Consider the following 15,843-nt stretch of genomic DNA (forward strand, 5'->3'; position numbering starts at 1 on the left):
CAAAGCACACGTTCAAAGAATGAAGTCTGCTTTACTAATTGGATGTTTCATGTGTAACAATTCAAGGATTCTGCAGAGACTATCAAAATCCCATTGCAAGAACTGCAGGTAGTATCAACCATTCAGGCTTAAAGTTCCTTAGGATTGATCCCTCAGGAAGTATTTAGGAAGAAAAAAAACATTTGGATCTGATAGGGTTAACTGCTTAGTATATGAAACAGAAATCAAAAAAGGGATCTTAAAATAAAAAATGTAACAAAAAGCTTTACAGTAGATCACATTATCTATCATTAATCCAGAACTAAGGTAGCAGTTCATCTGTAATATCCAGGCATTTAACCTTTGGAATGTGTAAACCTCCAGTGAAAACTAAATCATTTTTATAAATTAAAAGGGGATTTGACACTTTTGCAAATGGAATTGTTTCAGTAGTGTGAAAAGGATGTAACATACTTAGGAAGCCCCAACGCATCACAGCAAAATGTCTTCATTCTAAGTAATCAGGATTAAATACAGTGCTGACCTGTAATGTATTTTTTTTTACTTGCAATGTTGCTGGGCAGACACACTCAGAATAGAAAAGTCCTTGGTTATAACCAAGTCACATACTGTAAAACAGCATCAGCCAAGTTGAGCTGCTGTCAGAAGAAGCTGATGCATGCAAGAGTACAGATATCAATAACACACTGCTGCATATGGCTCTGCAAATTCTACATAGTGTAGCTTAAGGTAAGGACAAATAAGGTTTGCATTAAAATGAAGGCACTAAAAGGAAATTAAACAAAATAGACTGTTGCCAACAATTAATAACAATAAAAAAAGAAGTTCATGTACTTACCAGCTCCACATCAGGGGCTACACTGAGTCCAGGGGGTGCAATGAATGGCTCTTCACTCTCTTCTGGTTCCTGTTCTGCTGTGCAGAATAAAACAAGATCCAATTAAACCCTTCAACATGCCAAGCATTACCTAACCTTATTAAAAACTCAACAGATCACCTATAATGTGTTCATATATATTACTGAAGGGTTAAAAGTGACAGTACTGTGCTATTTTGGACATCCTAATAAACATTCATTTAAATGCTTTACAAAAAAATCTCAACTTTGATTTACAATCTTTTGACTCAGGTGGGTTTAAAAGCATTCTGTTTACAGATTTGGGATAAAAATGTCTGGGCAGGTCGTTTGGAAAATTAAAATGCATGCTGCGCTCACTAGGGGTGCCGAGAGCATTTAATAAAACTAGACCCCTCTAGCCATCCTAGATGCAAGTTCGTCCTTAAACCATTGCCTTGCAAAGGTTAATGGAAGACATTTTTAGGATTGATTAAAGAACACAACATTAACATTCAAAAACTGAACAGTCATTGTCACGACAAAAAATTCAAGCTTAATTACATCTTCTTATTAATCACTTAGTCAGTGCCGAAACTTAGTATCCGTTTTAATTTTGACTTGAATTTAGAAATGGAGGCAAGCCTGTATATGTATGTGTTCGTAATCCGATACCTAATGCATTGCAATAAATTATTCAGCATATTAAAGTGCTATTTTAGGGAGTAATATATATATATATATATATATACACAGTACTGTGCAAAAGTTTTAGGCAGGTGTGAAAAAATGCTGTAAAGTAAGAATGCTTTCAAAAATAGACATGTTAATAGATTATATTTATCAATTAACTAAATGCAAAGTGAGTGAACAGAAGAAAAATCTAAATCAAATACATATTTGGTGTGACCACCCTTTGCCTTCAAAACAGCATCAATTCTTCTAGGTACACTTGCACAAAGTCAGGGATTTTGTAGGCATATAGTCAGGTGTATGATTAAACAATTATACCAAACAGGTGCTAATGATCATCAATTCATTATGTAGGTTGAAACACAATCATTAACTGAAACAGAAACAGCTGTGTAGGAGGAAAAAAACTGGGTGAGGAACAGCCAAACTCAGCTAACAAGGTGAGGTTGCTGAAGACAGTTTACTGTCAAAAGTCATACACCATGGCAAGACTGAGCACAGCAACAAGACACAAGGTAGTTATACTGCATCAGCAAGGTCTCTCCCAGGCAGAGATTTCAAGGCAGACAGGGGTTTCCAGATGTGCTGTCCAAGCTCTTTTGAAGAAGCACAAAGAAACGGGCAACGTTGAGGACCGTAGACGCAGTGGTCGGCCAAGGAAACTTACTGCAGCAGATGAAAGACACATCATGTTTACTTCCCTTCGCAATCGGAAGATGTCCAGCAGTGCCATCAGCTCAGAATTGGCAGAAAACAGTGGGACCCTGGTACACACATCTACTGTCCGGAGAAGTCTGGTCAGAAGTGGCCTTCATGGAAGACTTGCGGCCAAAAAGCCATACCTCCGACGTGGAAACAAGGCCAAGTGACTCAACTATGCACGAAAACACAGGAACTGGGGTGCAGAAAAATGGCAGCAGGTGCTCTGGACTGATGAGTCAAAATTTGAAATATTTGGCTGTAGCAGAAGGCAGTTTGTTCGCCGAAGGGCTGGAGAGCGGTACACGAATGAGTGTCTGCAGGCAACAGTGAAGCATGGTGGAGGTTCCTTGCAAGTTTGGGGCTGCATTTCTGCAAATGGAGTTGGGGATTTGGTCAGAATTAATGGTCTCCTCAATGCTGAGAAGTACAGGCAGATACTTATCCATCATGCAATACCATCAGGGAGGCATCTGATTGGCCCCAAATTTATTCTGCAGCATGACAACGACCCCAAACATACAGCGAAAGTCATTAAGAACTATCTTCAGCGTAAAGAAGAACAAGGAGTCCTGGAAGTGATGGTATGGCCCCCACAGAGCCCTGATCTCAACATCATCGAGTCTGTCTGGGATTACATGAAGAGAGAGAAGCAACTGAGGCTGCCTAAATCCACAGAAGAACTGTGGTTAGTTCTCCAAGATGTTTGGGCCAACCTACCTGCCGAGTTCCTTCAAAAACTGTGTGCAAGTGTACCTAGGAGAATTGTAGAAGAAATAAGAAATATATATATATATATATAGATATATATAGAGATAGATTATATATATAGATATAGATATAGATATAATAAAAGCATTCTGCAACCCCTGCCATGAAAACAACTAACTGAGTGTCATTTCACTGCTAAAGCTCAGGCATGAGTCATCATCTTTAGTGCAAAGCCAATGTTATAGCCCCCTGCTTTTAACATGGGACATAATCCCCCAAATCCCGGTACAGGGCTGATTTTTTTTTTTTTTTTATTTTAAATGTATTATCACGTGCATGGGAAATCTTTTATAGAACATTTATTTTCTGTTTTCTCATTTATGCATTACTGTTACATTAACAAGGAAATACATCAAAATTAAGTATGGCTTCCTATGTATCATTTACCGTGCAGATAGCAATATATATATACACAGCAGGATGTGATTAATCGATTAATCGCATTCATGCTAATCAATAAAAAAGTAATAAATTGTAATTGGGAATTAATCAGTTCCCTTTCAGCAGTTCCAATTTAAGATTGCAATATTCTTATTAAAATTGGTACAATTCAATAATCCGTTATAAAGAATCACAAAGTGCAAAAGCCCACATAAGGTAGTACTGTCTATGGAATGCTAGACGCAGGGTGGAAATGTAGATTTTCTCATACAGAAAGAGTGGGCAAGTTTAATTAAGCCAAACCTTACTACTTATCAGTAGTCGACATTCATTACTCTGTTCAAATACATGAAGATTTTTCTCTTTTTTGTTTGACATACAGTCCAGTAGAACAGTGGGGTTCTAAACTGTCAATTTTAATTATCATATGTTCAATCTAGAACCCGTCCTCAGTACTTTGGAGGTATGTCAGAACTCTGGAATGCTCCCTCTGAAAAACTGCTATCCTGTATTGGAAAGCACTAAATTTAACAATGAGGCAGGTGTGCATTCATCACGCCACAATATACTTGCAAAAGGGTAATTACATGAGTAAGTCAAATCAAAAGCATTCCTCCTGTTTTGCAGTCCCAACATTAGCTTGCTGTTGAGCTACTGCAAAGGGAGGTTACATCGGCTCTGTAATTTTTAAGCTTTGTGGTGCTGACGACCAATTATGTAATTGTTATCCTACCCAAAGTTAATTATGCTATTTTTAAGCATTTTTACACAGCAAAAGAGTTGTAACTCATGGCTTCTTTGTATAGGTTCTGATTATAAGAGACATTATCATAAAGCACAGAAACAGTAAATGGAGAGCAAGACTATTTTTTACACACAATACACTTTTACTCCAGCTAGTTCATTAACAAGCAATCCCCATTGCGCTCACAACAACAGTAAAAAAAATTATTTGCTTAAACAGAATATTAGTTGGTGCATTCAAGCTGTGCAGTAGTACAAATACAAGTGGCATGCATTGAATAGGAAGAAAACAACAAGCGAGTGTAATGCAGGCAGGGTCTGCTGATCCTTTCTTCTCACACACACACTCCTTTGATATTGAAAGAAACTCTGGGGTAGGATTGTTCTCTAGTATGAAGGAAAACGATAGCATACCATAAAGCTTATTGTAAAATAACTGCCACTGTGGCTGCCGGATTCACTTACCAGCCTCTTTGGCTAACTCCTCCTCTTCTGTGGGCTGTGAGGGGTCGTAGTAATCAGCACTATATTGAAACCCCACTGCATTATAGGTGCCCTCGTCAGCCAAGGCCTCACTCAGGCGCTTATATTCTTCCTCTTGAAATTAGAAAGGAGTAACACAATTAGAAAATGATATACAGCACAGCGACTAGACGATAATAAAAAACACATTTAGTAACACAGTTTGTGCAATGCAAAAACTATTTTTTAAATGAGCATCACAAATATATTCCGCATAATCCCTGATTCCTAGTCACAAACTTCCAACGATGCGGAGTTCACTGGTGAATGACCGAAGCATTTGAGATTCACAGCTGTGCAGATCCATCATGATTCAAAAAGCTTCAGGTAGCCTTTAAAATATTTACCTGTCTGTGGCATTATCTAACCAACCCATTTTTCTGTCCGGAAAGGTTTAAACAAACCTATTGTTGTCCTGAGGCGTTTTGTTCAATGATTCCAGATGCAGTTTGTAAGAAAAGTATAGTATTTTTTTCAGCTGGCTGTTGTGTTACTTAATATAGTTAGCCAGCATGTGCATATACTTGCACATATTTAGTTGTAGGTCACTAATGATGTAATAATCAATCAAATAAATGATCATACTCATGTAAATAAGTCACTGTAAAGAAGAGGACTGTAAGATTTGTCAGATCCCATCAAGGACAGGGGTGCTTACATTTTTTAAAATCTTTTTAACCCCGGAGTAACTGGCTTAGAAAAGCCAAATGTCACTTATCAACCGAGACATGCTCTTGTGTATTGCAATATTGTTTATCGTTATTACAAGTGCAGTCCCGTTTGCTCTGTAAAGCCCAAGGAGGACTTTGTTTTGCATTAAAAAATAAAAAATAAAAATCCTGGTGTCCAGTGAGAATTGCAAGGTCTCCTTTTCCTTTCCGAATGGCTACTGTTAAACAGATCACAAACAAGTGAGTACATGAGCAACTGGTGGGTCAAAAACAACACTTTTTGTACGCAGGCAAGTACAGTTCTCAGACAAAGAAAAACGTGTGCTGTAAAGAAAGTTTCCTCTGTGTGTAGTACCTTGCCTTGCCTCTTCCTCAAGCAAGTCCGTATGTAAGGCTAAATACCTCTCCTCATCACACAGGGCCTCGATTCTGGCCTCCTCCTCTGAGAGATGGTAGTCGCGATTCCATGATTCTGCATCGTATTCAGAGAGGTCATGTAAATGCCCGCGCCCATCGTACCTGGAAAACGAAATTTAGGGTTAACTTAGTGAATCATACTGCTTTTAGAACACCACATACTTACCCTTAAGGGGATCCTAAAAGTAAAGAATAATGGAAGTACTATTGCAATTCAATAATTTTTTTATAGCAAAATACAGCACACATTAATACGGTACAATTTCTACGAAGCGCAGGACAGAAACCTAACTTAAAAATAAATACATAATTTTTTTAATGAATAAAAGGAATTACTTCTGGAAGAGAAACGCCTGATAAAACTGCATTATACAAACTGTGCTAAACAGAAACCCTGCATGGGGGTGGGGGTGGGGACTCTCCCAGCTTACCTTACATGGTTCAATCAACCATTCCTGTTTTTTTTTTCCTTTCTGTTTAACTTGGGGCAAAGTATTTTCTTTCCTCTACAAATGAAAAAAAAATGTACATCCACACAAACCCGAGCACATAAATACCTATCCGTTAGAACGAAACGGACGAAATTTCCCTGCGTTCACTCCGCTATCCCACCTCTCAGTCCAGAGTTCTTCGGCAAAAGAAAGGTGCAGGCGCTGATGAGCCAATCAGGGCTAGGCTTGATCCCTAGCCATTTCGCTGAGGAAATAAGGTCTGGATTACGTGATAGAGAGACACACACATACACGTTGGAAACAAGTACTGCTACATGCAGATTAAGAAGGTTCACTATCATTAATGGCAAACAGATCTAGGGCCAGTCTAAAGTTTATTTATTTATTTTAAATAAAGCTGGAGTACATGGCTATGGAGACTACATATGAAAATATTTACTTTATTAGTATTTTGTAGGTAGGGGGTTGATACTTCTGGATAACATTCCTCAATTGTTACTAATTTTAGATGCCTTTATCTTGTTACTGTATGGTCTCCTCCAAACAACATTCATTGTTAAAGTGATAGTGGGTGTTCCCACCAATAATCATTAAGGAAACTTTTTGCGATATCAAAGCTGTACTTTTGTAGACTGTTTAAAAGGAAATATTTACATGCAATAATGGTACCTACAAAATGCAAGCTGAATTTATTGTATTTAGAATGCAGTCCCATGCCATGACTTCTGGACAGGAGTCCTGGTTGCCACTATATGTTAAAGAAGCCTTGTGAGGGTAGGTAGGGCTGGCTAACGAAACAAAATGAACCTCCTTAATTTACTGTTTATATTTACAGAACTTAAATTTGCTCTGGTCTCATTTCAACAGCAGCCAACTTTGCTAGACCATGTACACAATAGGCCTGTATTCTAACATAGCAACAAAAATGTGTACGTGCCTTCAGGTAAGTAGCTATGAAAACATTAAAATGTATAGTAGGTTACAATGCAAGGGAAATATCCTGAGCAAGCACTGCTAGTGTTAAAAGTACCAGAGCAGATTCTTTGTAAGATGCAGCGTCCTCTTCCCAGTAGTGGTCAGAGATCGGATTCTGGAATGGAAAAGGTGCGTTCTAACTTAGAACTCTATTACAATTGTGTGTTTTATACCATTAGTCATTTACAAAAGCGGCTTAATAATTTACTGTTTAAAAATACTATACTGATTTCATGCATTTGCTGGACCGGGGTTCCATCTTCCAATTTAGCACATAGGTAGGCAAAACACCCAATTGTTAAAAAGTGCCCTATGATGCTATTAATCTATAAACTTACTGACACTACGGAAAGTTTTCTATTGTACCAAGCCACAAAAGAGGACGCCGCATCTTAATGTTAGTACAGTTTTGTTTTTCCAAATATTTTATGCATTACGTCTTCAGCTTTATCGAAAATTATGAAAAAGCTAGGCAATCTGTTGTCCACTGTTGTGTCAAGGAGTGATTTCTTAACTAAAAAAAAAATACAAGGAGAGAGAAAAACAACATATCCAATCTGTCCTTTTGGAAGGCATTACATTAGTTGATTAGGTATAGTTTTCCTTTTTCGTTTGTTAAACCGACCTATCAATCATGATGCTCTTGTCCCCCATCCATGGGATAAGGTGCTTGCCCTGCTCGTGGTAGTGAGCCCTCTCATCGTCCCGGAACACCTTACACGCGTATCCGAACACCAGCAGCTCGGCAAATTTACCACCGCTGTCATTTTTCTTCTTAGAATTCACAGCCTTTTGATCCTTCTTACTCACGCCGCGGCGATACATTCCTGCAGCGGCAACAGTCAATTCTCAATACAAGTTATACACCCTCTGTTTAAAGTTTGTTATTCTAGTAATAAATACTAGAGGTCTAAATACTCCAGAACACGCCAAAAACATTACATTCACACACTCCCAGTCAACATGGCGGATTAGGTAGATTCTGTGCTAATTTGACCACAGCAGATTCGTTTAAAAAAGCGCTTTATTATTTTATTTTAAAAATATATAAACATAATAATATTAATAGTTTTTATATCTTATTATGTTTATATTTTACTAATGTGTAGTATCTATGCTGTATCTTTATAGTTTATCTCCCAAACAGTACATCTGCTCAGCTGAATGTGCTTTGCCAAATCGTGAATTATTTATCTGATTACTGGTAGATGACGTTTAATGAAGAATGAACACAAAATGGTATCCTTGAAACATTAAGAGCTTTGTAAATGTAACTAACCTTACCTTTATAATATCTGGTACATTCAAATAAAATAGAGTATCAGAAAAAATCATTCACCCGTTTTAATTAAAGAGCATTTTTTTGATATAAGTCTTTGTTAAAGAAAATGCCATTTGAAAATAATTTTTTAATCTCAAATCAGAAGATCGAGTCCGGTAACTTGGTGGTTAATAACTGTTCTGAGCAGGATGCTTATTGGTCCCATGTTCTATATTTGTACTTTTTGTTATGTCTTGTGTAAAACATCCAAAGTAAGCCGCTTTTGTTTTGTTTTTGTGCATATAATTAATACTTTATAACTATAACTGTCAGCCCACACACCATCATTACATTAATTATTGAGTCTTAGCTGTCATACACTTCCATTTGCCGTGTAGGTCTCACGTGTGCAGTGTTGAAAGAAACACAACATTTTATAGCAAACGTGTATTTTCATTTACCAGATCTCTAGAATGAAATACAATTAATTGATGCCGTAGCAACCCTGAAGCAGTTAAAGTAAATAACGCAATCAGAATTTGAAAGTTAAACATCAGGTATATTAATTGCAATTCATAACATTTCATTGTTTTCTTTCTGTTGTCATATGACCAAAAAAGCCAGGTTAGGTAAGATCAGCTATTACCATTTTAACATGTGCACACACACACACACACACACACACACACACACACACACACACACACATATATATATATAATTTTGAAGGCAAACAGAGGTGCTGACAATAAGGCACTATATATTAATGTCTCTTTTAGACTTGACATTAATATATATATATATATATATATATATATATATATATATATATATATATATATATATATATATATATACCTGATTCCAAGGTCATACACTTAAATGTAATTTTCAATTTGTTGTTGGTTTTGATAAATCATCTGTTTTAAATTAATATACAGTGAGAAAGTTACCCTCTTGAAGCTCAGTGTAGGAGTGTCATAAATTAGATAAAACATCAATACCGTACTTGAAAACAACTCAGACATTTTGCAGTCTATCCTCCGATTTAGCTCAGAGTACATACTAGTTACAACAAGATACGTGCTTTGTCAGGTCCTCCACTCTGTCAGAAAATGTCTTCACTTGTGTAGCTCAGTTAGGTTTTAATCAATACTCTGTTACACATACAGCAATGCTGGCTTTTCAGTTGTGAACTTAGAGTCAGGGAATCGTTACTGAGCCTAGTCCCAGGTGTGATTGAGTCTGGGAGCTTCAGTTTGTTGGCAGAGCTGTAACCTCTCAGCTGTTCATCTGTATACAGCAGCATGAGGAGAGTGTATTTTCTTTGAGAGTTTCGTACTTGGAGCTGTGACCTACTCTGCCACAAAATGCACTTTCTTTAAAATGGTTGGAACTGTACCTAAAACAACTGCAGTGACTCGCTATCTGGTGACTGTTGCAATTCATCTTGTTTAATGTGAATACGTATCCGACATGTTTAAGCCAAAGCATTTAACATTCTTCAAGCCCCACTCCCACATAAAGCAGACATAGCCCATCATTACCAAGGCTGATCAAGACATACAGATATTAGAAAGGCACAAGCCCACACAGACTAAGAAAGCAAGTCTGAACAGCACCACTATAGCTACACGGCAACAACAGGTGTTTGTTTGAGTTCTGGGTTGCCATGGTACACTCAAATGGACAGGTGACCTGCACCTGTCTGTCTTGTAGATTTATGCTATTGTCTTATATTGTTAGCACTGATCACCATTTTCATCCCAAATCTGACCCGGCCAAGTACACACAAGAATGCGTAATTCAATCTAACGAAGACGAAACGGAGCAGCTGGAAATAGTATGATGTGTTAATTGCATCTCTAATCCACCTGCCCTTCTTTGTCATGCTATTAGAGGTATGCTCACTGTGATCCAGAATCAAGTCAAGACATTGATGGCAGTCGTCGTTGATCACATGTTGGTGAAATACTTGTACTGTTACAGTTTAGTTATTATTGGTACAATTGTTGATACATGTCTTGAGTCAATTCCTTCACAATCTGTGTAGTTTTGTGAAGATGAGGATGTGTTAAGGAGATGATTAAACTCAAGAAAAGAAAATAGGAGTATGCAGTTGCCTTCATGATAGAGAATGATACCATAGCTAATAGCTGTTTAATGGAAAAAGAGAAATGTGAGTACATTTTATTTATTTATAGAAAGATTCCTTTACCGGTCTGCTGTGTTGAAGGCTATTAATTTAAAACATGAAAAAAGTTAAATAATTCTGTGTTTGTTAAAAATCCAGGGAAGGTTAAAATGCATTCAGCACTTATGAAAGACATGACTTTTAAATAATAGCAAGGCAACACAGTGATACCTGTATGCATTTAAGCATTGAATATGGTCTGCATGCGTCTACTTTCAACAGCTGCATTTGGTGGAGTGTGCTCTGAATTTGAAAACAAAAAAATACTCAACTGTTCTTCAGCTTGTTTCTCTTGGTATATCATTTAGATCTTTTATTTTACATCATGTAATCAAAGAAACTACAAAATGATATTGCAAAAGTCTACCCTAAGCCATAATAGTAGTACAGTATTTCATGTTAGATTTCAAAATGTCAATTTTTGTCACAGTTAAGTATATGAAAACCTACAAAGCGGTATGTAATTCAATTTGTTAACATAATATTATTCAGCAGGTTTCATTTGACTTTATGAAGCAAAATAGGGCAATGCAAAACTGTTGGCCATAGCTGTACAGGCTGATTAAACCTGATTTTTCAACCCTGAAATAGTAAAAACAAAACCAAAAACCTGAACCTATACGCATATGGGTTTTTAGTAAGCATTGGGGTAGAATATTTAGGTCACCTCTCTTTACAAATAATTTCAGAACGTTTATGTCATCTCTCTGATAAGCACAATAGTGATGCACTAAAGAATTTGAGTGGTATTTCAATTCCTGATGATTCAAATCCAAGGCCAGGTGCTTTTTCTAAAGGGTAAAACAGGGAAATGCTCTGGTACTAGAATAAGCTTCCCAGGAGGTTGCTCAGTAATCTGAACAGGTTTTCTCTTTTCACATAAAGAAAAAAAAACATGTGCAAATACGGTTCACAGAAGCATTTTTGCAATACACACATTTACATTGAAATAAAATGTTACAATATTATAAGTTAATATGTTGTGTGTAGGGTGCCTTTTATTGCGTATAAGAGATGCTCATACACAATTCATAATATAGTCACTTATATGTGCTCAATTAATTAGATTATTATATATTACTGGTATACTGTATAATTTTGTATGTTTTTCAACTAGAAATCCCATGTGATAATGATAGGAAGGCACTGGATCTCAAACGACCAGCCGAAGTAAGTGCAAATATCTATCTCATTCTCTTTGCCAACAATGCTTTCAGTATAGTGAGGGGATGCTGGCATTTTGTTCACAATCAAATTAAAAACTTGGGCATGAAATCCTTTGTAAAAAAGGTCATTTAGCCAATATATCTTTTATGGAGAACAGTGCTTGAGCACACTTTTTGTCCTTTGGACATTATCTACGTAGCTGTTTAGAGAAACCGTTTGTTATATGCGTTTCACATTCTAATTACATTGTAATTGCATGGATGGTTATGCACTCCATTTTTGCTTCATTCAAAAATCTGAATGATTACTAGATAATCATGTTTAGATAAAATATGAGGGGCTCAAATACAGACAGATTAATTCAGATTCCCAGTCGGAATCTAATCAACTTAAAGTGACTGGACGTTCATTTCTATTTGGTTTATCATGCTGAGGTTGCCATGTGCAATGAATCTCCAAGGTTGTACATTCTCTGTGATCAGGGTGATGTTTTACCAGTTAAGATAAGACAAATCTAATAGGGGCCCTCCAGGCAAACTGGAAGGCATGCACTGAGAGAGCTGGGGAACGCATTGTAAAAGTAAAACAGTAGACAGCTCTATGACATCACCTGGACATTTTAATGACCCGCGACTGAATGGTGATCAAGGTGGGGGAAAAAGGCACTGGATGTCTTGCAGACTGTGCAGCAAACACATTGGCTGTAACATAGCTGTGATCAAAGGAGGGTTGCAGAAGCTCCCGAGGACTACCCACCTGGAGTTTGATACGGGCTTGTGGCAAAGTGGTGAATACGTGCAGGCCCGGAAGAAACAGACAGACAGAGACAGCAAGGTTGGTGAAGCTGAGCACTTGGTTGTGCTCAGCATTTAATAAACAAAACAAGAGAACACAAAAACAGGACACAGCACTCTACGCCAAAATAAAATAGACAAACAAAACGTACTAAACACTAAACAGACAAACGAACAAACACAGTGAGTGAAAACAACTATCAATTTAATTTAATTTGCTTGATTTTATTTTATTTTATTTTACTTTCTCCTTCTCTCTCTCCCGTTCTCCACTCACCGAACACCCAGTGAGTGCTACGTGTCTCTATATATACTGTTGTGCTGGGATTCAATTACTAATTAATTATTCACTTGAATCCCAGCACGTGAATTCATTACGTGCAACCCCGTGCTCACATATTATTACATACTTTAAATGCACGTGAAGTGATAGTGCAATCCCGTGCCTAAATATAATTATACAATTTAAATCCTCGTGCTGCACACACCCATTTATATCCCGTGTACCAACTACAATACACCAACATTTACACACAACATGCAACATACAACACAGAAACGCACACAAGGACAGGGCACATTGCCACAGGGCTTCATGATTTAATTGGTCTAAATAGCACCTGATCTACCTTTAGATGCTTAAAATATGACTATGTGTGTACTGGAATTAAATTCTGAAAATAATCTGCGTCTCTAAGAGTAATGTGTCTTTTACATTATGTACAATGCCAGCTACAGAATTGTGCAGCACAGATAGCAAGGCTTGGATTAGTACTTCCACTTAGCTGGGTAATTAATCATGGAATGGACTGAGCCCTTTATGCACAGGGGCTGAACAAAAAAGGAAAATCAGCAGCACACACGATTGGATTGATTAGTTACACGAGTTACATCCCAAGCATGCATTCTGCAATATATGAAGGAATGACTGACTTTGGCCATATTGACAGCGTATTGACAGGTACGTCCAATTTTTTGTCCAACCGCTGTCTAGTATTAGTAACCATTTTGTATTCTTCTTATACTTGGGCAATGTAATTGTTGAAGCAAGCCTTTATTATTGCATGCACACCCATCTTCAGACAGAAGCGCTTGTGTCAATCCCTGTCTGACTACCTTCAGTGACCTCGGCTCTCCTACACCTCTTCCATATCTATTGCTTATGTGAGTGCTTGAACTTGATAAGGTATTGAAGATAAAGATTTCATATCATGTTTCTACTTGGTGCGTCTCTATAGACCCTGCTGCTCAGAGTACATTGAGAGCGTGCCTAATGTAATTATCATCATCAGACACCAGAAAACCAGCACAGGATTTACATACAAATGATATACTGGTAATGTCCTTTATATCCTGCCATATAGGGCTAACCCAGAATATAAAGCCATCAGTATTCATTTTAAGAAATTAACATAAAGTTATTTTTTTTCCTTTCATACACTGCTTTCTGCAGCCCCTAGCATTTGTAAACTATACATTTGTAAGAACAAATATATTGTTTCTGACATTTTCGTCTAAAGATTACACATTTTTATGAGATCCACAGTAGCGCTGCTCAGATAAACATGTCTATACCTGCAGAATGCTTCCAGTGAGGTATAAGAGAGAAAGCTCACCTGTGAGACCCTGTAAACAAGTTGCAGTATGTCTGGAACATAAATCATATTATTGGAAATTTGAGTCAGGAGGATCATTTGCTTTATGATACTGTAAGTTAAGACTTTCACTAGTATTCGAAATGGAAGAATCAATCTCCCTTACTGATTAATTTATTCCATGTATAAGGATCCGCTAGAATGAATCGCAAAGCATTAATTTATTATTATATATTTTTTTGTTAAAGGGTGCAAATAAAATAAACCCTGTGGTATTCCCTTTTCTCTGTACATGCTGTTTCATAACTGACCTTCAAAGGAATATAATTTCTATCATTATACATAGGAAGAATTCCAGGCACTTATCTGCAGGCTTCTTGTGGCATTCTAGAGCAGCAGGCTTGTGTTCCGATAAGTTCAGATTCCATTGCTATTGCAAACGATTAAGCACACCCCTTAGTTAATTACAGAAACAGAATTCTGCAGCATGACATTTCCAGCCTCCATCTCCATATCCTGTTCTGAAAAGATTTAGTCACATGTGTTTTGGGCAATATCAGTATATCGAGTTAGGCAGCTTTTAATTGTAAAATATGTTGATTTGGCTTAATCCAAAGCCTTTGTGAGTCAAACTTAAAATGTCTGTCTCTGGAACAGGACTAAACCAAGACTTCCAGGTGGATTTGCAGTGTCTCACGTTTTGTTAAGGTACAGTCATTTCAGTTGCAGGCCCCCTTTGAAGCCTACTGCCACAGACATGTGTCAATATCACCCACTGAACAAAACTGGCTTGCTACTGCGACTGCTGCAGCTGAAGATTAGAAATATCACGAGTATCGACTGCAAGATCCACTGTGGCAAAGTGAAGCAAAACTTAACTGTAGATAATGAGAAGCTTTTTCAAAATGGTGTTGACTTAATTTTACAGGAAATACATATAGAGCTGACGTTTTCAATATGGGGAACAATCTTTTAAAATACATTAAAAAAATCTTTTAAAAACTGTATTTCGTTCGTATTGTTTTCTACCTTTTTCCAACAATGCACTTCGGCTGGTGAAGGTTTCCTGTCTCCTGCAGGAATTGTTAATCACTTGTTATAAATCTCCAGCATCTCTCCAAATTATTACATGATTTAGTCCTTGTGAATAACTTTACCAATGGAATCTGACAGACTGCAGTACATAATTCATTTATTCCATCCGCTAAGGCATTAGGAACATGACTGAAAACCACATTCACTCATCTAAAATGTGACGTCTTTTAAAGACCAGGTTTTGATAAATAGTGTGCTTTGTGTCTAATACCTGACCCAGTCACTATCCATACCCTTCAGATGCAGTATTGTCTTTTCTGAGAGCAGTAGCGTCACTTTTCATTAAGTTATCTACTGCTTATTAATCTCTCCTGCTCTTGTCATTCTTGATTGTTTGATATTATCAAGTGTAAATGGCAGACTTGCATCCATCTTGCTATTATGGAAAAAAAATATACATAATTAAAATGATATTGGCACAGATTATATTTTTTTTCCTAGTTTTTACAGTTCTTCAGTTTTTATGTTTATATGTACACTTGGAAAGTCATATTTGACATATCACGGTAGCCTATATTACTTAACAGTATTTGTAGTTACTATACAGCTATGGGCAAAAGTTGCAAGATCTGAGTGA

At 37.1% G+C, this 15,843-nt stretch overlaps 1 protein-coding gene across 8 annotated transcripts in view; it reads right to left on the reverse strand.

Annotated features, from left to right (window-relative positions):
* LOC117426286 (splicing factor, suppressor of white-apricot homolog) overlaps positions 1–8,143 on the reverse strand; it is a 40,911-nt gene extending 32,768 nt beyond the window's left edge. For 2 of the 8 annotated variants that reach the window (XM_034043718.3, XM_034043715.3), the window contains exons 1-4: positions 7,786–8,143; positions 5,672–5,835; positions 4,589–4,720; positions 839–915 (exon numbers count right to left, since the gene is read on the reverse strand). In XM_034043718.3, coding sequence (XP_033899609.3) covers positions 839–915; positions 4,589–4,720; positions 5,672–5,835; positions 7,786–7,985 — 573 coding nt within the window. In that variant the 5' untranslated portion in view covers positions 7,986–8,143. Of the gene's footprint in view, positions 1–838; positions 916–4,588; positions 4,721–4,992 lie in introns of all 8 variants that reach the window. The other 6 variants (XM_034043717.3, XM_034043721.3, XM_034043723.3 and 3 more) reach the window with 6 other exon arrangements.
* Between the last annotated feature and the right edge of the window lie 7,700 nt (positions 8,144–15,843).

Source organism: Acipenser ruthenus, chromosome 11 (assembly GCF_902713425.1).
Source record: "Acipenser ruthenus chromosome 11, fAciRut3.2 maternal haplotype, whole genome shotgun sequence".
NCBI classification, from domain to species: domain Eukaryota; kingdom Metazoa; phylum Chordata; class Actinopteri; order Acipenseriformes; family Acipenseridae; genus Acipenser; species Acipenser ruthenus.